This window comes from Mchenga conophoros, linkage group LG1 (genome assembly GCF_057382185.1).
Source record: "Mchenga conophoros isolate Kocher_MC1m ecotype Shallow Benthic linkage group LG1, M_conophoros_male_GT1.1, whole genome shotgun sequence".
Taxonomy (NCBI): domain Eukaryota; kingdom Metazoa; phylum Chordata; class Actinopteri; order Cichliformes; family Cichlidae; genus Mchenga; species Mchenga conophoros.
This window is the reverse complement of record NC_140526.1, coordinates 3,106,179-3,128,970: the sequence shown is the minus strand read 5'-3', so window position 1 is coordinate 3,128,970 and position 22,792 is coordinate 3,106,179. Positions and strand designations below refer to the sequence as shown.

General features: G+C 45.5%; 3 protein-coding genes across 7 annotated transcripts in view; 2 read left to right on the top strand and 1 right to left on the bottom strand.

Annotated features, from left to right (window-relative positions):
• Nucleotides 1-143: 143 nt before the first annotated feature.
• On the top strand, nt 144-5,861 carry LOC146582728 (RNA-binding protein NOB1-like). Of its 2 annotated transcripts, XM_085282681.1 has the most exons (10): nt 144-278; nt 790-922; nt 991-1,124; nt 1,368-1,439; nt 1,520-1,660; nt 2,938-3,078; nt 3,674-3,913; nt 4,056-4,153; nt 4,962-5,106; nt 5,246-5,861. In XM_085282681.1, the coding sequence occupies exons 1-10, from the start codon at nt 210-212 to the stop codon at nt 5,513-5,515; spliced, it is 1,443 nt and encodes a 480-aa protein (XP_085138807.1). In that variant the 5' UTR covers nt 144-209; the 3' UTR covers nt 5,516-5,861. The 2 variants fall into 2 exon arrangements, with proteins under 2 accessions (XP_085138807.1, XP_085138894.1); XM_085282768.1 differs by lacking the exon at nt 2,938-3,078 and having other exon boundaries at nt 145-278.
• A 1,121-nt stretch (nt 5,862-6,982) lies between these two features.
• LOC146582727 (conserved oligomeric Golgi complex subunit 8-like) lies at nt 6,983-13,830 on the bottom strand. Of its 2 annotated transcripts, XM_085282464.1 has the most exons (6): nt 13,630-13,829; nt 10,616-11,058; nt 9,947-10,154; nt 8,585-9,409; nt 8,330-8,498; nt 6,983-7,796 (listed from the first exon to the last, which is right to left on the bottom strand). In XM_085282464.1, exons 2-6 carry the CDS (start codon nt 10,942-10,944, stop codon nt 7,537-7,539), a joined length of 1,791 nt encoding a protein of 596 aa, XP_085138590.1. In that variant the 5' UTR covers nt 10,945-11,058; nt 13,630-13,829; the 3' UTR covers nt 6,983-7,536. The 2 variants fall into 2 exon arrangements, with proteins under 2 accessions (XP_085138590.1, XP_085138674.1); XM_085282548.1 differs by lacking the exon at nt 10,616-11,058 and having other exon boundaries at nt 13,630-13,830.
• LOC146582725 (katanin p80 WD40 repeat-containing subunit B1-like) overlaps nt 13,056-22,792 on the top strand; it is a 17,588-nt gene continuing 7,851 nt past the window's right edge. Inside the window, exons 1-8 of one of the 3 annotated variants that reach the window (XM_085282329.1) lie at nt 14,927-14,995; nt 15,094-15,177; nt 18,568-18,684; nt 18,777-18,907; nt 21,020-21,137; nt 21,714-21,814; nt 21,895-21,936; nt 22,637-22,720. In XM_085282329.1, coding sequence (XP_085138455.1) covers nt 18,636-18,684; nt 18,777-18,907; nt 21,020-21,137; nt 21,714-21,814; nt 21,895-21,936; nt 22,637-22,720 — 525 coding nt within the window. In that variant the 5' untranslated portion in view covers nt 14,927-14,995; nt 15,094-15,177; nt 18,568-18,635. Of the gene's footprint in view, nt 13,672-14,042; nt 14,061-14,926; nt 14,996-15,093; nt 15,178-18,567; nt 18,685-18,776; nt 18,908-21,019; nt 21,138-21,713; nt 21,815-21,894; nt 21,937-22,636; nt 22,721-22,792 lie in introns of those variants that run through there. The other 2 variants (XM_085282238.1, XM_085282160.1) reach the window with 2 other exon arrangements.

The following is a 22,792-nucleotide window of genomic DNA, read 5'->3' as shown; positions in this document are numbered from 1 at the left end:
TACTGTATATAAAATATGAGTTACATTAATACATCGATTAAAATAATACACGAATTAAATAAGAAAACAAACGTTTCACTTTTTTAAAAACAACTTTAATGGTTAAGTTCAACTTTCCCACATGAATGACGTGTTTTCGGCTTCTACGTGTCACGAGTGTTTCCCCTCTCTTCTGATTGGTCGCTCCCGCTGCTGTTCGCCAAACCAAGATGGCGACCACCCTGGTAGAGCATGTTGTCGCAGATGCAGGAGCGTTTTTAAGGAAAGCTCCTCTCCAGGTGAGTCTGTCCCTCCTGATACAGGTGGACCGGGTTGTGAGGGTGTGATTGACCCGGGAGAGGGGCTTCAGAGACCGGGGGGAGAGGACTCAGCGTGGAGCTGGAGGCCAACAGGTCCCCGACAACAAACCGAGAAACCGGATCGTCTTCTGCTTTCACAGGGACAATAAATGATCCAGGACCATAAAACTGAGTTAAATGTGTTCATCTGGTCCCGGATCTTTAATGTCGTCCAGAGAAAGGAGATCTGGATCAATGGTGTTCAAAGCATCACCGGATGCTGTAGTTCAGGTTTAAACGTAGATGGACAGGTTTTTGGTCCGGATCTGGTCTCTGTTCTCAGACTGTTAAAGGAGAAAAAAACCGTGTTTAGTAAAATAAATATTCACTGGAACTTTAATAAAGATTTTAGCTTGAAGCGCATTAAAAAAATGAATTCTGGCTGCTGCCACGATAAAGATGAGGCTGAAGCTTCCCGATGTTATCTCACTCTGTTGGTTTTATTTGGTAGGAAATCGGCAGGAATATCTACACCCTGAAAGATGTGGTGGAAGAGATCCGAGACAAGCCCACCAGGAGGAGCCTGGCCTTCCTGCCGTACCAGCTGCACTTTAAGGAACCTCATCCAGAGCACATCAGACACGGTGAGCGGGCGTCTGAATCCCAAACCTCTTGTAAAGGTGTGATTTAACATCCTGGTGTCTGTTTTCAGTGACAGAGTTCTCCAAGAAGACCGGGGACTATCCGAGTCTCTCAGCCACCGACATCAAAGTCCTGGCTCTGACCTACCAGCTGGAGCTGGAGAACGTGGGCTCGCAGCACCTGAGGAAGGAGCCAGAGGTTAAGGTACCTGCAGCACACAGACTCGCGCTCCTGTTTGCTGTTTATTCCTAATGTGTTTAATATTTATGTATATTTTTACTCCTGTGCAGTTAGCCTCGCGTGTTCATTGCACCCATACTTTGGTTGTACAATCCCAATAAAGGGTTGTTCTATTCTATTCTATTCTTGACTCTGTACAGCAGACACGTAGAAGTTTAACTCCACACTGTGATAAACTCAGACTCCTCTGGTTATTTTCTGATCCAGGTGAACATTCAGAGCACGCAGCGCCACCCCGAGACTCCGATGAACGTCGCCGGGTTCCACTTTCCTTCCAAGGTGAGAGTCGGACGCTCGTGTCAGCCGTCAGGCCGGCGTGCAGACAGGAACGTTTTCTCACTTTGTGTTTGCGTCTTCAGAAACCTGCGGACAGCACGATTGTCCAACAGACGGAGACGGAAAAGAAGACGCCGAACGAGACCAACGGCGACGAGTTCAACAGCTTCCAGTTCTGGAGGGAGCCGCTGCCGGCCATCGATGACGAGCTGCTGGGTTTACTGGTGAGGAAAGAAACACAGCTCTGTTTGGTTCGATCGTAGATGTTTTGAGACAGTAGCTTTAGAAGTTTCTGTCGTTTAATTTTTGCATCTTTTCCTCATAATGTGAAATTATTTTAATCAGGAAACCAAACTTGAGAGATTTAGGAGAATCTGAACGTCACAGGCAGAAATACTCGACTCCTTTCAAAGTGTTTAAAAAAGTTATTTCCTTTCTTGTAAATCTCTCGTTTCTTTACGCTGTCAGTTAAAATTGGGGAAAATCTGACGATGTACCTTCTGCTGACCTTCGTCTGTGCTTAGTTTTTAAAATACACAATTTTGAGCTTTGTTCTGATGTTGTTTCGGAGCTCGTCTTCATTTCCTCAGACTTTTTCTATTCTTTTGTATTTTTGATGCGACAAACATTAAAAGCACGATAAGTGACGGTCTGAGACTTCATGCCGTGGCGAGAGGACGAGGAGCACCTGGACCTCACAGTCTCACCGACTCTCGCTGTAACGACTTCCTCAGAGGGTTTTAAATCCCTCTGCTGACACAGACGTCTGTGTTTGCACAGATAGTTTCAATGCTCAGAACCTTTCCTCTGTGAACGTGTCTTAAAGCGATCGTAGAAAACAGGCGAGAAGCTTCAGAAACCGAGCCGAGCTGCCTTTGTTACAAACACATACACAATCTCTCTGCCACTGATGAAACCAGCTCCATTATTCTGACTGTTCTAAGACCAAAGAAGCAGAGTTTAAAGTAACATCCACAGAATAAAATCATGGAGGACGGACTCTGTGAGCTGCATGTGTGAATGTCTGTCCCCTCCCACAGCCAGTGGCGTGGTTCCACCTCTGAGCACAGAGGTTTTGTGGTGCTGTGTCTTTACTGGGTTTTTTCCTGTGAAAACATGTGGAACTGGTTTGGAACATCGTGCAGTGGTTGTTAGTCCTCCACACTGAAGGGAGCCAGCTAGGGTGCTTTGGGGGTCCGACCAGAAAACCTGCAGCGCTGCAGGTTAACTGTTTCACCCAGGACAGAACCAGGACACACTGGAGAGGTTAAAGCTCGCAGCTGGGTGGAAATTCCCGAGAAAATGTCTGAAGAGAGGAACATCTGTTTTCCCCGGCCACTAAGGATGGATGGACAGACAGATGGATGGAGGCATGGGTGGATGGATGGACGGAGGCATGGGTGGATGAATGGAGTTGGGTGCCGTGTTGTTGGAAAAGAGATTGTGTCTCCAGGTTGTGCACGTAAACACAGCATGTGTGTTATCGCTGCTGCTCTGTCAGGGTCCAGCGGAGGGTTTAAAATCGAGCGGCGGACAGAAACAAGCGGACACACGGACGACTTCGGACGGAGACCAGTTCAGCAGCTTTCTGTTCTGGAGGGATCCGCTCCTGACCTTCAGCGATGAGCTGCTGGGTTTACTGGTGAGTTGAAAGGGAAGAATGTTTTCATGCTGGGAGTCTCGTAGAGCAGCTTTGCATGATTCACAGTTCAGAATAATCCTTTGTGTTCCTCTGAGCCTCGGTTCAGCCCCTCAGTGAGCGCTTGTGGCTGAGTGTGACCGGCTGCAGTTTGCAGGAGACCTCGTTCATATTTAAAGGAGCCTCCATGAGACTTTGAGGGCTGCAGGCGTCTTTGTGTTTGCATGGTTTCACACGCCAGTCAGACTCTAGTGCATCAGTGCATTACCCTTTTATTTCTGTTGTTGTGTTGCAGCCTCTGAACTTCATGTGCATGCCCACCACCTCCACCTCCTGCAGCACATTTCAAGAGAAAAAGTAGTTCAAGTGTGATCTGAGGTCTTATTCTTGTAATGTGTAAATAGTGAATCGTGTGGAAAACGTTCCTGACGTTGATGGCGTGGGATAAACAGGGTTTCCTCCTCAACATCTCCCCGTAGGAAAGGATGCATGTGAGAGGAAGCAAGGAGACAAAGGAGGAATTTTACATCTCTCACTGAGTCATAACTTCTGTCACCTGTCAGACTGCAGTGATGATGATGATGATGATTGTTTACAGAAAGAGGGCAACGAATCACCACAGACAGAGGAGAGGGCGGAGCAAAGGGCGTCGGCGGGCCAATCGGACGACGAGGACAAAGAGAACGAGCCTGATGACGAAGTTGACGAGGAGGACGATGACGATGGAGGAGGATGGATCACTCCCGGTAACATCAAAGAGGTGAAAATGGACTCCGCTGATTGGACGGCTCCAGCTGACATCAAAGTCGGCTGTCTCACCACCGACTTCGCCATGCAGGTAACGGATGCAGACGGTGCATTCGCTGTTTTTCACCTTCTGTCTAAAGGTTTGTGTGAATGGTTTCAGTAAACCGCTGCGTGAATAAATATTCTCCTGCTTTACGCCGGACTTCAAAAAGCTTTCGCTGTCTGTGTCCCAGAACGTTCTCATTCAGATCGGACTTCACGTTCTCTCTGTGAACGGGATGCTGATCAAGCAGGCGAGGAACTACATCCTGAGATGTCACGCCTGCTTCAAGTGAGTCCGAACAAAGTTAACAAAACCTCTTCAGGCTGAAAGGGAGGCAGCTCGAATCCGTTCCAGCGAAAAATACAAAACACGACATTTAAAACATTTAAATTTATATCAAGAGTAGAATAAAGGTGCTGAACAAGTGAAAATGTCAGGACTGCTTTATTAAAAGAATAAAGATAAATTAATACATAAATAAAATGGACAAAGTCAATGAAAGGAATAAAATAAATAAATAAATGTATTAAATTGCTGCTTGAGTAGGTTAAAATAAAAATAATAAAACACAGTAAAAATGATGCTTACATAGAAAAATATAATAAAGGTGCTCCAGAGAGACAGATGTAAATAAGGTCAAAATAAAACATCATGTAAAAATCTGAATATAATCCATTAAAGTGGCTCTACACCAGGGGTGGGAGGGCCGGCGTCCTGCAGGTTTTAGATCTCACCCTGGGTCAACACACCTGAATCACATGATTAGTTCATTACCTGGTTTCTGGAGAACTTCAGGACATGTTGAGGAGGTCATTTAGACATTTAAATCAGCTGTGTTGGATCTAAAACCTGCAGGACTCCGGCCCTCGAGGCCTGGAGTTCGCCCACGCCTGCTTTAAGAAAAAGCACAGATGTTAAAGTGGATCAGAACGATGGAGCGTGGAGTGCAGGGTTGGAACAAACCTAACATGAGAGGACAGATGTTCCTCAGACGGACAGATGTTAGTGACCTGTCCTGTTCTTAGAGGCTGTAAGGAGAATAAAGCGAGGGGTTGCCCGTCCAGGAGCATTGACCTGTTAAATGTTTCGATTCCAGGACGACGAGCGACATGAACAAAGCTTTCTGTCCTCACTGCGGGAACAGAACCCTGAAGAAGCTGGCGGTGACGGTGAACGAGGATGGCAGCATGCAGATGCATTTCTCCAAAAACCCCAAAGTGTTGAACCCCAGAGGGCTCCGGGTGAGACGCGGCGTTTTATCACTTCTAAAATGACTCTGCGTTCGCATCTGCAGCGTAAATCGTTTTTTCAGACCGCTTCAGTTCTGCCTGAGTCGGGTCTAAACGTCCTAAACATGACCGCTGCCGTCTTGTGTTTCAGCACACGCTGCCTCTGCCTCAGGGGGGGAAACACTCCACCAACCCCCAGCTGGTGGAGGACCAGCGCTTCCCCCAGCAGAGGCTCTCCCGGAAGGCTCGCCAAAAGACCGATGTCTTCAACCCGGACTACGTGGCCGGAGCGTCGCCGTTCTGTGAGAACGACATCTACAGCCGAGCCGCCAACCTGCAGATCAGAGACGGCCAGTGTGGCGGCGGCAGGAGGCGGGCCAACCCCAACGCCACCCGCAGGAAGTTCATCAAGAAGAAGTAAAGATGGCGAGCATGCATCGTGTTTAAATTAAAGGACCGGACCGTCATTTCCCAAATCATCCATCGGCTCACGTGCGACAGATTAACTCACCAGGTCTTCTGGTGCGTTCATGGACAGTCAGACATCCAAGACATGAGGATTAACTACAGCTCTAAACACGGTGTTCAAAGCAGAAGAGACGCGCGTGACAGCCAGAGGAAGTCGACACTCGGCGACACACGGGCGAATTAACTGCTGGCAGCACGAGTGACTCTAACAATACCAGCTCCAGATTATTACAGATTACATAGCATCCCTTATGGAACGAGCCAGAATAATAAATACATTAAAAGTGTGTGAAATTTCACATCGGTGTCTGTTTCTGCTCATTACCTCCACCACAGAGGCAGGAGCGCGCTCGGTCTGCAGGGCGGCGACGTGATACAGAGATTCTGCTACATATCAGGATTTCTGTGAGTGAAGAAGGAAGAAATAAAGCTCTGCTCCTAAACACTCGCTGCTGGAGACGTTTCTCCTCCAGTCGATTAGATGAAGGATGGCAGAGGTGGATGAACATCTGTAAGAGCAAACGGCAGTACTGAACGGACCAATAACGGTCACTCTGGGTTACACGGCTACAGCGTGCAGGTGCACATCAGGTTCAGGGTTTAAACAACGACTAAGGTGTAAATCCTCCTTCCTTCAAATTTTGCCAGACGTAATATTCTTATTAAAATATTTGTTTTAGAGAGCAGTGAAACCTTTCACAGCGAGTCTGCTTGAACTACGTTATAGTTTCCAGCTCAGTGTTTATGGCTGATCTTCAGTATTTTACATCTTTATGATAAAAACATCATCATGAGAAACATTTCTAACTGTCCTGTAACGTCGGGGTCCTGCACTGAAAAACGCAAACCGACTTCTCTGCAGTTTTCACTTTGTAAAGCCGGACCAAACGTGACCCTTCAGTGGGCTGCCTCTGGGGCCGAGGGCCACATGTTCGACATAAATAAACTTTATTATTGATTACAATTTCATGCTTTGGCGTGTGGTTAAACGGTAACACCACTGTGTGCCGCATAGTGCTGGACCTTTTATGCCTTTATCTTCTCGTTGCACCTTGTGAGTCACTGAAGTTGTGCCAGAAATGCTGTGTTTCTATGGTAACACAGCATTACATCATTGAATTGTCCCGTCGCCGTCTGACAGTAAAATTACACAAAAACCAACGATTCAAACACGACGCAGAGGGAGAACATGATCACTGGAAGGTTTATATTTTTAAACAGGAAAATAAGACCTAACAGGCAGGTGTAGTAAGGCTGTTAGTTGGTGGAAGTAGCGTCCACGAGGTGCTCACCTGTAGATCTGTGAAGGTGGAGATCCTTGAGTTTATCTTCAGATATTCCAGACAGGTGGAGATCAGCTCAGACTGACCGTGACTGTGCAGAAACTGCAGTACGCTCCTTTAAACATGAGACTGACTCGTCAATATAATTGATCTTTATTGATTTCCAATGAATCTTTGAATCAAAGTGAAAGATTTAAGTGTCCAGACAGTTTAACAAACCCACCATGTAAATCAGACACAGCTGACGGACTACAACTCCCAGCTGACGGACTACAACTCCCAGCTGCCTCAGCAGAAAAAGCTCAAAGATGAGGCCGACGCTGGATGAAAATGCAGAGTCAGTTTCTGCCCTTCAGGACTTTCCTATAATAAACCAAACTTTTGGTTTTCTCACATTTCTGACACGTTACCAGGAAAACACAAACATTCAGTTTTTCCTTCTTAAAGGACGAGAACGAGCTGAAGATCTCCGGGAGCAGAGTTAAAATCAGGTGGACTCCATCATCGATGGAAAAAGAAGCAAACTAAACTATTTGCTTATTTTCCTTCTATGTTAGTGAGTAAACCTTTAAATAAGAGAAGAAATGTCACCATTAAAGCCTTTTTCTCACATATATAAAAATATTTTAATGCTTCAGTTTTGACAGATGTCCGTCACAGGATACAGTTTAGAGCCAGCGTTTCCTCGCCTTCACTCCTCGTCCTGCTTCGGCTCTTTAAACTCTGTCTTTGTCAGTTCAGCTCCGGGTTTGGAGTCTCTGACATCGGATGGGGTCGGCGCCGGTTCTTTGGGCTCCATGTCAAACGTCAGGCTGCTCAATTCTGCCGTAATGTCGACCTCTGGCACCGGCGGCTCCTTCTGAGGAAGCAGGAAGTCCAGAGGCTCGAGGACTGTGGCGAGGTCGATGGAGCCCAGATGGCCGTACTTGTGCAGCTGGGTGGGAGGAACACCTGCGGAGAGACAACAGATTTGATTCAGACCAAACTCTGCTGCTCAGCACTTCTTAAGCTATTTTAGCCATTACAAAGAATAACTTTGAGAAGAGAGTCCAGGGCAAAAAAAGAAAAAGAGGTTAAAGATTTTTTCTCTTTTAAACTAATTTTGTGAAGTTTTCTTCTCATTGACTGATTGGACCAAAAGTTTAACTTTACTACACAAAAAAAGCTTGTGTGGTGATTTTGTGGTTTTATTAGTGCCCCCTACAGGCTGAAGCGGTCATTACTCCAAATTCAGACCATGGTTTCACAAATGTCCCAGTGGCTACGCCCATCTTTTATGTACAGTCTACCATGTACGTTCATGCGGTTTCCAGCCCGAGACCGAAGGTGACCAACAAGAACAACAACGCAAGGACAACAGTTTAAACTGAGACCGCATTATTGGAATAACGGCTTCACTTCCAGGCCCGTCGTTAAACGTCTTCAGCATCACCGCGTCCGTTTTAAACGAAGAAACAAACTCAGACGTTGCTGCGAGTCCTCACCCAGGATGAGAGCGAGCTGAGCCGGTGGAAACAGGACCTGCAGGCAGCGGTTCAGGAAGGGCAGCAGGTCTTCAGCGTACGCACAGCAGAACTGAATAAACAGCTCCTTCTCCCGGCTGCTGAAGGCCGTCTCCTCCGCCCGGTGAAACACCAGAATCTGACGGGTCACCTGACAAAAAACGACACCGTCAGCAGCTGTTAATCCAGCATCAGTCTGACTTTAACCCAGATTACACCAAAGATCCAGCTGCTCACCATCTTCAGGGCTTCCTCCAGGCATTTGGTGACATTCTCCACCACTCCGATGGGGCAGCAGAGGCGGAGGTCGTTGAAGGCGGTCAGGATGTTGTTGAGAAAGCAGGCGAGCGGCTGGAAGTCCAGCAGGGACATTGGGGGCTGCAGGGTGCCGGGCTGCGGGGCGGGGGCTACGACGGGGATGGTCCCTGCCAGCACTGAGGGCAGGGCGATGAGGGTGTACAGGTTCATGTCCTCCTGGAACTTTTCCACCGCCTCCTTCACGGCTCCGCGGAACGTGTCCACCGCCACCCGCTGGAACATGGGCGCCAGCTGCCCGCGGAAGTCCGCCCCCACCCTGCTGAAGGACAAACCGAAGTACATGCACTGACCCAGCAGGGAGTCCAGGCGGCTGCCCACACCCCGCTGCAGGTCCCTCTCTAAGGTCTCCAGGAACTCTGCCACCTTGTGCACCACCCAGCCGTGGAAGATGGCGCCCTCGTTCACAGCCATGAGCCCACCGGCGGGGGGCACTAGCGGGTCCTCGTCAGAGAAGATGGCTCTGTACTGGGTGATGATGTCAAACATGTGCACCCTGCAGGCCTCGATGGTCTTGGTGATGTGAAAGTAAGCATCGTTTTCAGGGATGGCGGCGAGGATGGAGTGCAGCCAAGTGCTGCGAGCCTGCAGGAACTTCACCCGCAGCTCCGCCTCCGTGAACACGTCCATGCGCCGCAGGTAACCGATGACGCGGAGGCACACGGGAAGCTGGGAGTTGCTGCGGAGCTGCTGCAACAGCTGGTTGAGCATCAGCTGAGCCGACTGACGCACTTCACGCACGATACCCTAAAGATGGAGAAGGTCAAAGGTTAGAGGAGCCGAAACATTAGATGTTCTCCACAGTGACCTTTTCTGTTTTATATCTCAGCAAAGAGAAAGTTTCTCAACTGTTTTTCTCCAGTTTTTGTCAATTTAGAGTTTAAACTAGCGATTTCCAGCCTGTACCTGAACCTGAGCCCCATCAACAACCTCCCGCAGTCACATTTTAGCTTTTTCACCTTCTCTGAAAGCCTGCTTTATTCCAGCTGGCCAACACCTGGAAGCCTGCTGAGGGGCAACACCCAGAGCTTGTTAGCTGTGCACGTAACAAAAGAAAACTGAGTATTCAGAGCGGTCTGGAGCCTGAGCTCTTTAATTCTCTTCACACGTGTAATTGTTTATTTGAACATTTTTTCTCCAACATCACACGACAGAAAATCAAAGAAAAGTAACGTTTATTTAGCCCTAACAGTTCATTTTCCTAAATAACATTTAGAGTTTCATTCAGGCAGTAAAAAAAACCCCAAACACACCCGCTTTTTGGTCAGCCTGGTCTGGACTCACCTGGATGACGGGCAGCGACGAGTGTTTCTTCTCCAGCCTCTTCACGTATGCCGCCAGCTCCAGAGCCTCTTCGTAGTAGCCGTTGCGGACGCAGGTGTCCATGAGCTGAGGAATCTCCAGAATCTCCAGGATCTCCGTGTGGCGGTTCAGAGTGAGGCTGTTCATCCGGCGGCTTGCTCCGATCTCCTCCGCCTCTTTCATGAAGTGCCTGAAAACAAAATGAGCCCCCAAAGCTCAGAGAGACAGCACAACAGCAAAAACACAACTATGTGTAACACGTAACACTTTATAGCTCTAAGAACCTTTTATTATCTTTCATTAATGTTCCCAGTCTGTAGTTTTGTTCTGGTTGTGGCTAAAGTCTGGCTGCCTGTTTTTTATTCTGAAAGGAGGCTGACGAGCCAGCTCAAGGGAAATTAATCTGCTGCTGTTTTATTCCCAGTCAATTCACCTTCTGTGGCATATTCCTAAGAAAATAACTAAGTTATTCACTTTGTGATCCTACAGTGAGCTACAATAATAATAATCTGCATCTCTCTCCTTGATCAGTTCATCCTGTGTGCTTTTTAAAAAATATCTAAAGTTTTTATTAACCTAACAGTAAATGATGACACTTTTATAGACCCCAGTTTCCTCCTGCTGACATCCCCTCCACAGGGAGCCACCGACCTGCAATTCTCTCCGAAGCGGGGCAGCTTGTCCAGCAGCCGGGACACGCTGCTCTCCACCCGCCCGAAGTCCCGGTAGATGTGCTCGGTGCAGTCGGCGGTGCGGATGAAGGTCTGGTAGTTGGAGAAGGCCAGCTCCCGGGTCTGCTGCAGGATCTGAGCCCGCTCCTCCGCCAGCCTCTCCGGCTCCCGACCCAGCTTCTCCACCCCGAAGGAGCTGAGCTCCGACAGGTAGGCCGCGAAGTCCGGGTTGTCCCTCCAGCTGTCCGGGAAGCTGTCCTTAAAGATGGACGCCAGGATGCTCTCATCCTCCACGTCCACCGCCGCCATGTTTACCGCTGCAGGTTCACGGAGTCCCGGTTCACAAACTGACAGATTTCCTGGTTGTAAACAACCGGAACATCCAGTGCTGACGAACACGTCCCGGTTCTTCTTCTTCTCCTTCTGACGCGTGTCAAAAAAGCTTAAAGGTGAAATACTGCCACCTGCCGGTGTTGTGCCAAAAAGTCATTTCCGAAGTTTCTTTGTTTTTGTTTTGTTTTGAATGTATACTATAATAATAGGTATATATGAAATACATAGAATATATTTGTGACTCTGATTTATTGAGTTATTATATCTATTTTGTCCTTTTTGGTCACTTAAATCATGTTTCTATAACTGTGACGTTACATTTGTTGGCCACGTCTCTCAGGAAAAAGACATTTCTGTTGCTAAAAACTGATAACTCAGCTATTATCAAGGCAGCTTCTGCCTTGAGATAGGATTTCTTTTTTTTTTGTGGAAAGTGAATGAATTATTCATGAGAGAGATGTCTAACACTTTTTTCACAGATTACAGGCCAACAATTAATTTATGACTGTTTAAATGTTTTTGCAAATATCACCAACACCAATATGAATAATTACTAGGATACTGATTTACCTGTATAATAATATGATAATAATATTCTAAGTACATTACAGTACAGTAAGTATATATGATACTGTAATAGAAAAATTACACACACTCGTTAACCTCTCAGTGAACCTCTGCACCAAAGCCTAGTGAGGCTAAAAATAGCCTAAATTAATTTAAACGAATTACGTTATTACAACTAATGCATAGACTGGCCATGGGCATACCGGGCATTTGGTGATTTTTCGTTTTTATGGGCCGATGGTTTTTTGTTTGTTTGTAACAGTATAAACAATGAAAGGTGGTGGATTGGCCAGATGCTGGCAGATGTGTAAGAAGTTGTTTGGTGGTGGCTATGGCGGAGCTCCCACTGAGGCCAGCAGGTGGATGAGGGAAAGGGGAGGCAGGAGGAGGAGGAGAGCCCCGAGGCGGCCGCCGGTCCGAGTGTCAGGTGAACTGAACTTCAGGTAAGAAGTTATGAGCTGCAGTCTATCTGGGTCAGATATGAACCAAGTTTAGGTGGAGTTTATTTTCATGTTGCTGACTTTTTACAGTCAGTTACAATAACTTGTACTGACAGAGTTCCTATACAGCTGGGTGGTGCTATGATGTTACTGATAGTGAACTTTACTTTATTCATAAGGTTAGTTAGAGTTGCCAACCGTCCTGTAAAAACGGAATCATCAGAGAAAATATTACGCGTTTCGTGTTGAGCTGAGAAGAGACGCAGTTTGTCCCGGACTTCAGCTATAATGAAAAAGACACAAAGCTGGATTTATTCTGCGTCTTTACGCTGTTAGCTGCCTCTTCTTCGCTCATTCAATCATGAAACTGATCAATGATCAACTGATCGGCTTTTCTCTCTCGTTTGTTGATCGCCCACTTTGCGCCAGAAACAGGAAACCAGCAGATGTCGCGCTAAACAACAGCAGCACGTTTAAGCTGGATCAGCTGTTGTTAGAATTTATTTAATATTAATTTCTAGTATCAGCTGATGTTTGCTGGAGCCACAGCTGTAAAACTGCTGGTCATGATGTCGGTTTGGTTATGTGAGAGGGAAACATGAAACCAGGAGATGTCCTTACTGGATCATCAGAGCTGAACAGGTGATGGAGAAACAGGTTTACCTTTTAGGTGACATGAATGAGTTGAAGTTATCAACTGTTTCTGAGAGACAAATAACACCAGGATCCTTTTTTATGTAGCTGACAGCTGGTAACTGTGCAGGGGCGGGTCTAGCAAAGTTTTGCCAGGGGGGCAGGTAGGGCATTAACAGGGAGAGGGGGGCACAAAGAAATACTTTTCTTTCTTATTCTCATTTAAAATGTCTCGCTTTTAATAAATAATTATCTGAATCTTACAACCAAAGTTTTCATCTGATGTACAATGTATAGAAATCCTACATATACCAACAAGACTGTACATCACTGTCACAACAGCGTTTGTTTTCATTCAAAGGCTTTATGGCTTTTCCTGTAATACCTGGTGGGCCGGTCACTAGTCAAAATGCCCGGACCGATTTTTTGTCCCAATCCAGCCCTGAACTAATGAATTAATTTCCTAATTAATTTTGTTTTATTTTAGTTTTGTAAATACACAATGTCATTTTAGATAGCTTTCATTTTCTTACAAAGCTGCTTTTCTTTCAGTGCAGCTTAAATCATTAGAGGCAAATTTAGAGGGGGCGGGTAACCAGGTTTATGAGAAACTAAAAACCAAATTTAGAAAAGGGACAGATATGTGAGGGGGAAAATACTTAATCACAAGAAAATAAAAGATGCATTTAGGAGAAATTATAAGGAAAAAAATCTAAATTTACCAGAAAAGATTTGAGAAAAAGGGAAAAGTTTGGCAAACGTAACAAAAATAAAAACAAAGAGAAACATGTCAAATCTGGAGAAATGGAAATTTAAGATAAATACCGCTAAGTTAACGGCGCTACTGAAAAGTTCAACCTAGTGATCGTTTTCTACAGTCATGACTTCGAAGCGTATTTGTTAATAAAGTTGTTTGGGGGAAAAGGGTAATGACGTCACCGGAAGTGAGGTGTGTGATTCAGTTGCTAAGCTGCAGCCGAGCAGTAAACGGACCGTCGACAAGTTGCTGTCGCCGTCTCACCGGATCAACTTTAAGCCGTCCGTCGGTGACCGACAGACCGAGGTAAGCTGCCCAACGCCAGACTGCGTCTGCTCGGTCCAAGTTCCGCCGGGGAGCCGCTGCTCCTGACGCCGATGCCCGGCCTCAGTGTTCGGCTAACGTTAGCCCGGAGCTCGGTACGGCGGGTGGTTAGGTCAGCACCGGTGTTCCAGATCAACTGGCGTTTAGATCAACTGGCGTTTAGATCAACTGGCGTTTAGATCAACTGGCGTTTAGATCGCGAAAACAGCAAACAAGTAACACCACGCCGATGTTGTTCACAGGACACAAAGAGTAAACGATCGTTTACTCTTTGTGTCCTGTGAACAACATACTTGTTTGCTGTTTTCGCGATCTAAACGCCAGTTGATCTAAACGCCAGTTGATCGCGTCGCGCATGAGGATATCACCAGGTAAACTCGCCACATTTTTAAACATTTTGTTGTTCAACAGCATCAAGACTGACGGAGTGTGTTTGAGACAACCTCACAAGTGTCACAGGTGACACATTTGGCGTTTTTTGCTGGTTTGTCGGTGGGAGCTCCTGAAACGCAAGACTGCCACACATCTGTTCGACCAACGCCAGTTGATCTAAACGCCAGTTGATCTAAACGCCAGTTGATCTGGAACACCCGCCACAGAGTCAGAGTTAACGGGTTAAAGTGGGGAGCAGACGGACCTCCTCTGCTGTGTTAGTCTGAACATGAGCTCGTCTGTGGTTTAATGAGCTTAATGAAGAACCTTAATGAGATTACCTGAAGTTAGCTGAAGCTCCAGGAGAGCAGAGCAAACACTCCTGACCACAACAGCACTGCTCAGTTAGTTTACCGGTGTTTTCATACACGTTATGATCTGAGAAAAATGCGCCAGTTTCCATAAACAGAAATGTTCGCTTCAGTCTGCAGACAGTAACACATGAAGGTTCTTGCAGATTTTAAGTATTATTTTTGTGTTAGAAAAATAGATATTATCTAACAGTTTGGATGTAGATGAAGGTGCTGATGAGGATGAGAAATATCTTATTTATCCCATATTTGGGAGACTTTTGTTATAGCAGGAAATGAATATCAGACACCAACCGACATCACCTGATAACACCAAACAAGATTTATTCTGTTTGTTCATTTGTGAAATCTTGTGTTTGCAGGTGAAGAATTATGTTATTTAAGAAAAAAATTCAAGGAGTTTGAATTGTGCGGTTGCTTTGAGGTTGTTGATGATGTATCTGCACCGTGTCTTTATGGATCACGACATGAACTGTGGTACTGCATGAGGAAGTCGGGAGTAGCAGAGAAGGATGTGAGGGTGGTGCAGGACATGTATGAGGACGGAGAGAGACAGTGGTGAGGTGTGTGGTAGGAATGACAGATGGGTTCAAGATGGGGGTGGGATTACATCAGGGATCTCCTCTGAGCCCCTTCTTGTTTGCTGTGGTGATGGGGACAGGCTGATAGACGAGGCCAGGCAGGAGTCTCTGTGGATCGTGATGTTTGCAGATGACACCGTGAGCTGCAGTGGGAGCAGGTCGAGGTATGCTCTGAACACAAGAGGAATGAAAGTCAGTAGGAGGAAAATAGCTGAACCGAAGAGGATAACGTGCCACTCGTCTCACTCTCATTCACACAATGAGAGAGACGAGTGGAAAGGTTAACATGCAAGCACCGGAGGTAGTGCCAAATGAATAATTGTTTCTGAGACGTGAGATGTGGGAATTTATGGATTTAAAATTTATCGCTCAAGCAGCCTCAGAAAGGCAGAAGTGTGACAGTTTTTTATAAAGCTAGGTCTTTAACTGCTGTTGACTTTGACCCTGGCACGTTCTCCTCTTTGGCTCAGCTATTATAATGAAATCATTCTGGTAGGTGATTTTAATTGGGATCGGTTTTCTCCTGTGTCTGATTATTTTAAGGCACACTGTTTTTAATCTAACACAAATGACTAAAGCCCCACACACCTTATTCCCCAGATAAATCATCTTTGATTAATGTGCCACATCATTTCTCCACAGCAGTTTTTACCAGCGACTTGACTGATCGCTGCGTGGTTGGTGCTGCGAGGAACAGTTTCATGCTCTGAGCATCATCACAAACAGAAATTTAAAGCTTTTACATGAGCAAGCCTTTTGTCACGACTTCATGAATTTACATTGGGTCAGTTTTACATTGATGGACGGTGTTAACTTAGCTTGTAAATATTACTCTGAGAGTTTTATCTGCCTTGTGGACAAACATGCTGCTTTTAGCCAGGTCAGAGTGAAAGGGCGGGACAGGAAGCAGCCCTGAGCAGCTTCAAGAAAGTCCGACACTGATGCCAATGGCTAAGGTTTGGCAGCTGCGTAATAGCTTCGCTGCTTCTATTAGGAAATCCAAATGTGATCACTTTCTGATCTTAACCACTGACAGTCTCAAAGTCCCTGGGACGCGTTGGCAGACTATAAATTCTCTCTCTGACAGCTTTGAAGAGCATTAACATTAAAAAGTCACCGGTCCAGACAGTCTGTCTCCGTTTTTCTTGCGTCTGCTTGCAAGCATCATAGATGAGCCAGCGTCTTATATTTTTAATCTTTCCATACAACTGAACACTTCAGCAGAGATCCCAGTGTGCCTTTGTACTGCCCTCCTGAAAGGTGGTGATTCTTGGATGGTAATAATATGAACCAATCTGCAAACTCTGTATTTTAGCTGAGATTCTTTAATGGCTGAGGAATAATCAACCTTAGAGCTATCAGAATGAAAATCATATTTTATCTCTCCAGTACTGTAACTTAAAGGTTTAAAATTTAAAGTTCTCAATGATATCTACGAGGCCCTGGAAGCAAAGAAATACTGCACCCCTCTTTTTATTGATCGAAAGCCTCCGGCACTGTTGATCGTGGGGTTTTATGTCAGAGGTTATTGGAAAAGGGCCGTCCAGACCAAGCTAAGCACCTTTCTCACCATAAGCAGTGTGTGCAGTTTAATGGTCTCTCTTCCAGTTTTTTAAATGTGACTGATGGAGTGCCACAGGTTTCTGTCTTGGGACCTGCGTTATTTACTATTTATGTCAGTGCTGTGGGACAAAATCTAAGTGCAACTGCCTATTTTTACGCAGATGATTAATTGTGGTAATAATCTGGTACCCTGGTATCGACATGGTTTTCGAACATTTGCAGTTAGCTTTTGATCGTACACAGTCACAGCTGTTTCTGCTAAGGCTGTCTTTGAAATGCATCTATAAAAAAAACCACGGTTGTGTTCTTCTCAGAGGGTTCGGTTAACCCTAATCCTAACTTCCCTCTCTTGTATCTTCTCAAGGTACATGTATTAACAATGAAGCTGTGGAGTCTTACAAACATCGAGTTCCTGTTGAAGCTAGGCTGAAGCTGGAGTTTTGTTTTTCTTAGAAATGGATCGTTGGACTTTGTTTATCACGGCATTAAGATTTATCACCGGCTCAAAACCTTTAGCACACCACTGTACTTTATATTCACTGGTTGATTAGTCCTCATTAGCCTCATGCAGGATGGTTCATTGATAGCATTTTGTCTCTAAATTCATTTCTGGTTTACTCGTCTCCTATTTGTCAGATTACCTGTAATCTGACAAATAGTTTAGTCACAATCTGCGGTCTCAGGACTTCTTTGCACTCACTGTTCAGACCTCAGAGAGAAGGTATTCTCCTTTTCTGTCCCGTCCTCATGGATTACATGACAGAAGGATTTCAGGCTCTCAGCTGATTTTGCTCGTAGACTTTAAAAGACGCATAAATGGTTTTGTGAAATCATCACTGGGAATCTTGTTTTTAGTTTGACTGTGTAGACACTTGGTAAAATATTCAATATTTTATTGGTGTTATTTTATTATGCCTGTTTGAAACAGGTCTCTCTTGTAAATGAGGCATTGAGTCTCAGGACTATTTGTATAAATAAAGGTAAAATGAACAAGCACTTGGTGACAGTGGTGAGGAAAATCTTATTGTCACAGGAAGTAACCTCGAGAAGAACCACGCTCGGGGAGGGGCCGGTATGGGAGTGAGGGGAGGAAAAGAAAACACTCAGTGCATCATGGGAATCCTTCAGCAGCCTGAGACTATAGCAGGAGAAATCTGCTCTCTCTTTCTGGTCCCTGTCAGGACTCTTGCTGCAGCATTTTGGATCAGCTGAAGGCTTTTCAGGGAGTTTTTAGGACATCCTGATAATAATGAATTACAGTCGTCCAGCCTGGAAGTAATAAATGCATGAACTAGTTTTTCAGCGTCACTCTGAGACAGGATATTTCTAATTTTAGAGATGTTGCACAAATGGAAGAAAGCAGTCTTACATATTTGTTTAATATGTGCGTTGAAGGACATGTCCTGGTCAAAAATGACTCCAAGGTTCCTCACAGCGTTACTGGAGGCCAAGGTAATGCCATCCAGGGTAAGAATCTGGTTAGATACTATATTTGTAGGAAATTAACGGTCATCAAGGTTTTTATATCTTTAAGACATTCCTGCAGTTTAACTAACTTATATCATCTGGCTTCTGGCTTGTATACAGTGTTTTCCAATAATAGATGAGTTTAAATACTTGGGGTCAACCATCCAAAACAAGGGACAGCACACAAGAGACATGAAGAAGTGTGCAGGCTTGGTGGAGTTTCAGGGGTGATTTGTGACAGAAGGACGGCAGCCAGCATGAAAGGGAGGGTTTACAGGGTGGTAGTGACACCTGTGTGGTTTGGAGGCCGAGCTGAAGACGATGGTATCTTCACTGGGAGTAGAAATGAGAGCTCAGCGTCAGAGAGGCGAGACTGAGACGGTTTTATATGTCTTATCTCTTCTATCACTTATTTATCACTGTGTTGTGTTCCTGCAGGTGTTTGACGCTCAGTGCAAACACTAAATCAGAATCAGAATCAGAATACTTTATTGATCCCTGGGGGAAATTATTTTTTGTTACAGTGCTCCATTTTAAACCAGGAGAATTAACCTCAGCCGGGGTCGTCAAACACAGCAGCCAGTCTCCCAGTATGACCAGTATGGCTGCCTCCAGCACAACCAAGATCGCATGGCGCCTTCGTGAGTATTAAAGTTACTCAAACGATCATCACACCCTTCCTGTCCAGCAGCCCAGCCCGACCTGAATTTGTTCCTCCTTTGTTGCCGTACAGAGGAGTTCGAGGCTCAATCCAGCTCCATTTCCTGTCTGGCTCTGGGGAAAAGCTCGGGCCGCCTGCTGGCCACAGGAGGAGAGGACTGCAGGGTCAACATCTGGGCCGTCAGCAAGGCCAACTGCATCATGGTGAGTCCCCCGCAATGCAAAATGCGATGGGTTTCTAATTTTTAAGGTTTCCGTCGAGGTTTTTTAGGCCTGAAACATGAGCAGATTCAAAGGAACCCATCCTTTACCTACTGCTCTTCTGCAGTCTGCAGGTCATGATGCCCACACCTGCCTCTCTCCTGTCACCACCTCACGCTTTTATCTTTATTATTGATTCATTTCTGATTGTTAAATGATGAAAACAGAGTTCGCTCCATGGGAATTAAACAGACTCATGTTTCCCCTCCACTGCTCGCCATCTTCCTCCAACTAAACTAACCTGCCTGACCTCTTACGTTGTGTGTAGTGCACCACATCATGGCAGAGCGCAGACTGTATACAGGGAGTGCAGAATTATTAGGCAAATGAGTATTTTGTCCACATCATCCTCTTCATGCATGTTGTCTTACTCCAAGCTGTATAGGCTCGAAAGCCTACTACCAATTAAGCATATTAGGTGATGTGCATCTCTGTAATGAGAAGGGGTGTGGTCTGATGACATCAACACCCTATATCAGGTGTGCATAATTATTAGGCAAAGTCCTTTCCTTTGGCAAAATGGGTCAAAAGAAGGACTTGACAGGCTCAGAAAAGTCAAAAACAGTGAGATATCTTGCAGAGGGATGCAGCAGTCTCAAAACTGCAAAGCTTCTGAAGCGTGATCATCGAACAATCAAGCGTTTCATTCAAAATAGTCAACAGGGTCACAAGAAGCGTGTGGAAAAACCAAGGCGCAAAATAACTGCCCATGAACTGAGAAAAGTCAAGCGTGCAGCTGCCAAGATGCCACTTGCCACCAGTTTGGCCATATTTCAGAGCTGCAACATCACTGGAGTGCCCAAAAGCACAAGGTGTGCAATACTCAGAGACATGGCCAAGGTAAGAAAGGCTGAAAGACGACCACCACTGAACAAGACACACAAGCTGAAACGTCAAGACTGGGCCAAGAAATATCTCAAGACTGGTTTTTCTAAGGTTTTATGGACTGATGAAATGAGAGTGAGTCTTGATGGGCCAGATGGATTGGTAAAGGGCAGAGAGCTCCAGTCCGACTCAGACGCCAGCAAGGTGGAGGTGGAGTACTGGTTTGGGCTGGTATCATCAAAGATGAGCTTGTGGGGCCTTTTCGGGTTGAGGATGGAGTCAAGCTCAACTCCCAGTCCTACTGCCAGTTTCTGGAAGACACCTTCTTCAAGCAGTGGTACAGGAAGAAGTCTGCATCCTTCAAGAAAAACATGATTTTCATGCAGGACAATGCTCCATCACACGCGTCCAAGTACTCCACAGCGTGGCTGGCAAGAAAGGGTATAAAAGAAGAAAAACTAATGACATGGCCTCCTTGTTCACCTGATCTGAACCCCATTGAGAACCTGTGGTCCATCATCAAATGTGAGATTTACAAGGAGGGAAAACAGTACACCTCTCTGAACAGTGTCTGGGAGGCTGTGGTTGCTGCTGCACGCAATGTTGATGGTGAACAGATCAAAACACTGACAGAATCCATGGATGGCAGGCTTTTGAGTGTCCTTGCAAAGAAAGGTGGCTATATTGGTGGCTGATTTGTTTTTGTTTTGTTTTTGAATGTCAGAAATGTATATTTGTGAATGTGGAGATGTTATATTGGTGTCACTGGTAAAAATAAATCATTGAAATTCTGCACTCCCTGTATAAAGGATGGGTGTAGATTTGAATTCTGAAAAGTGAAGCTTAAACCTGCGTTTTTCATGGATGTCCAGCAGGGGGCGACTCCTCTGACTGTGAATAGAAGTCTGTGAGAAAACGAGCCGCCTCCTCACCTGATCTCTGAGCTCAGTAAACAGTTTCCTGACGGCTTTATGGTCTCAGTCGCTGTTTTCAGGTCTTATTGAATAAAAGATGAAGCTCATTTTGGAAATGATGGTTTCCATTAGTGTTCAGGGGACGATAAAGCAGGAGATGAAGGTGGGCTTATTTTGTGATTGACAGGTGACGTGGTGTCCCTCAGCAGCTTCACTAACACTAACATTTTGATATACAGTCTGTGTTTTGAGTTTTTGAGAAAGGAGCGAGGTGCAGTTTTAGGTGATGATGTCTGTTCTGACTGTTTCCTCTCAGAGTCTGACTGGTCACAAGAACCCAGTGGAGTCTATCCATTTCAACGTGTCGGAGGAGCAGGTCGCCGCCGGGTCGCAGTCAGGTTCAATACGAGTCTGGGACCTGGAGGCTGCCAAGAGTAAGACTCTGTCTGTTCTGTGGCTACGAGGCTTTTTAGTCAAAGCTTCACCGCCTCTAAACTGTCTGTGTGCGTAATTTATCTGCACAGGTGCTTTAGATCAGCGGTGGACAGCGTAAGGTTCACACTGACAAAGAGAAGTGAAGTGAGCGAAGCAGTCGATTAGAAATATGACACACAAAGAGCTGAAACATGTTAAAATCAACTTGCTTTTTTTTATTAGTGTGGTGAGTTTTTTCTAAATTTCTGAGTGCAAAGTTTGAGCTATGAGCTCTTCCACCTCTGCTGCCTCGAGGACACAGGACATCCGTCATACCACATGATGTCAGCCTCTGTAATATAGTACATCAGTCTGATTGAGTATATGTTATTATTAGTAGTATTTTTCCATCTACTCTTATTTTGAAAATTGATACAGCTTCCTCAGTGTTCAGTCTCAGGCTGTAACGGAGGACGTTGTACCCCGCAGTCAGAATAATCGTCCGTCCCATCATGCGGAGGCGTTTTAATGCACCTAAGCTGGGTCTTAGTTAGAAAGAGATGCAAAGAGGTGACCCTGCTGCTTCCTGTGCTCAGTTTTAAGGACTCTGATGGGACACAAAGCCAACATCACCAGCCTGGGCTTCCATCCCTTTGGAGACTTCCTGGCCTCCAGCTCCATGGACACAAACATTAAGGTAGGCGTGCTTTCCTGTGTGAGAACATCCTTGAAGTCTTAATCCGCTCTAATGAAATGTCTCTTCTTTTCTGCTGTCAGCTGTGGGACTTGCGGAGGAAAGGATACGTGTTCAGATATAAGGTAAGTTTGTGCTCAGGATGACAGGCCGGCTCCTAATATCCTGCTCGAATCCAGGTGCACGTTTCTAACAGGTGGACAGTGGCTGCAGGTGGATTTGGTAAACACACCTGTGGTGACCTAACAAAGTGTGATGTGGACATTTGCTTCAGTGGAATCTGATCTTTTATGCAAATGAGTTGACCTCATCTGACCTGGAAACAGCACCGTGTGAAAAGCTAAATCCTGATTGTTTTCAGGTTTCTGACAGATTTTTGATGTTTTTCAGATGTTTAAGCCCCGCTCTACATTCTGATGCTTGTTTTCCACAGTTGTACCATCACATACAAAACAAACACACACAGACACGTGGTCACTGTGCGCCAAAGCCGAGGACGCTCAGAATGATTCGGATTAAACTGTGTCAGTCGGAGCTTTTATGGAGTCTTACAGTAAACGGATTATTGCATTTAAAAGAACTGAGAGACTTCAATTTAATTTTGTTTATGCAGCGCCAAATCACAACATCAGTCACCTCAATGCGCTTTATACTTTAAGATCTACATACAGAGAAAAACCAACAATCATATGACCTCCTATGAGCACTTTGGCGACAGTGGGAAGGAAAAACTCCAGAACCAGGCTCAGGGCTTCTACTTTCCTTCAAAATAAAAGCTTCACATGAGTCTCGATAGCAAAAATCTGACCAGTGTTGGTGTTGCAGGGTCACACTCAGGCTGTGAGGAGTTTGGCCTTCAGTCCTGATGGGAAGTGGTTAGCTTCAGCGAGCGACGACTGCACCGTCAAGGTACGACCTGATCTGACGTCTCACCTTTAATGTAAAAAATATATTTTAAGGATTGTTTTTCCCGGTACTTAC

Excerpts from the sequence above, each read along its gene's own strand:
- LOC146582727 (XM_085282464.1), bottom strand. The coding sequence starts at position 10,944 with ATGGCGGCGGTGGACGTGGAGGATGAGAGCATCCTGGCGTCCATCTTT. Across the intron at positions 9,410-9,946 it reads CGTCGCTGCCCGTCATCCAG|GGTATCGTGCGTGAAGTGCG; the intron begins GTGAGTCCAGAC and ends CTCCATCTTTAG. Across the intron at positions 7,797-8,329 it reads TCAGCTCGCTCTCATCCTGG|GTGTTCCTCCCACCCAGCTG; the intron begins GTGAGGACTCGC and ends GTCTCTCCGCAG.
- LOC146582728 (XM_085282681.1), top strand. The coding sequence starts at position 210 with ATGGCGACCACCCTGGTAGAGCATGTTGTCGCAGATGCAGGAGCGTTT. Across the intron at positions 3,914-4,055 it reads CCACCGACTTCGCCATGCAG|AACGTTCTCATTCAGATCGG; the intron begins GTAACGGATGCA and ends TCTGTGTCCCAG. Across the intron at positions 4,154-4,961 it reads AGATGTCACGCCTGCTTCAA|GACGACGAGCGACATGAACA; the intron begins GTGAGTCCGAAC and ends TTTCGATTCCAG.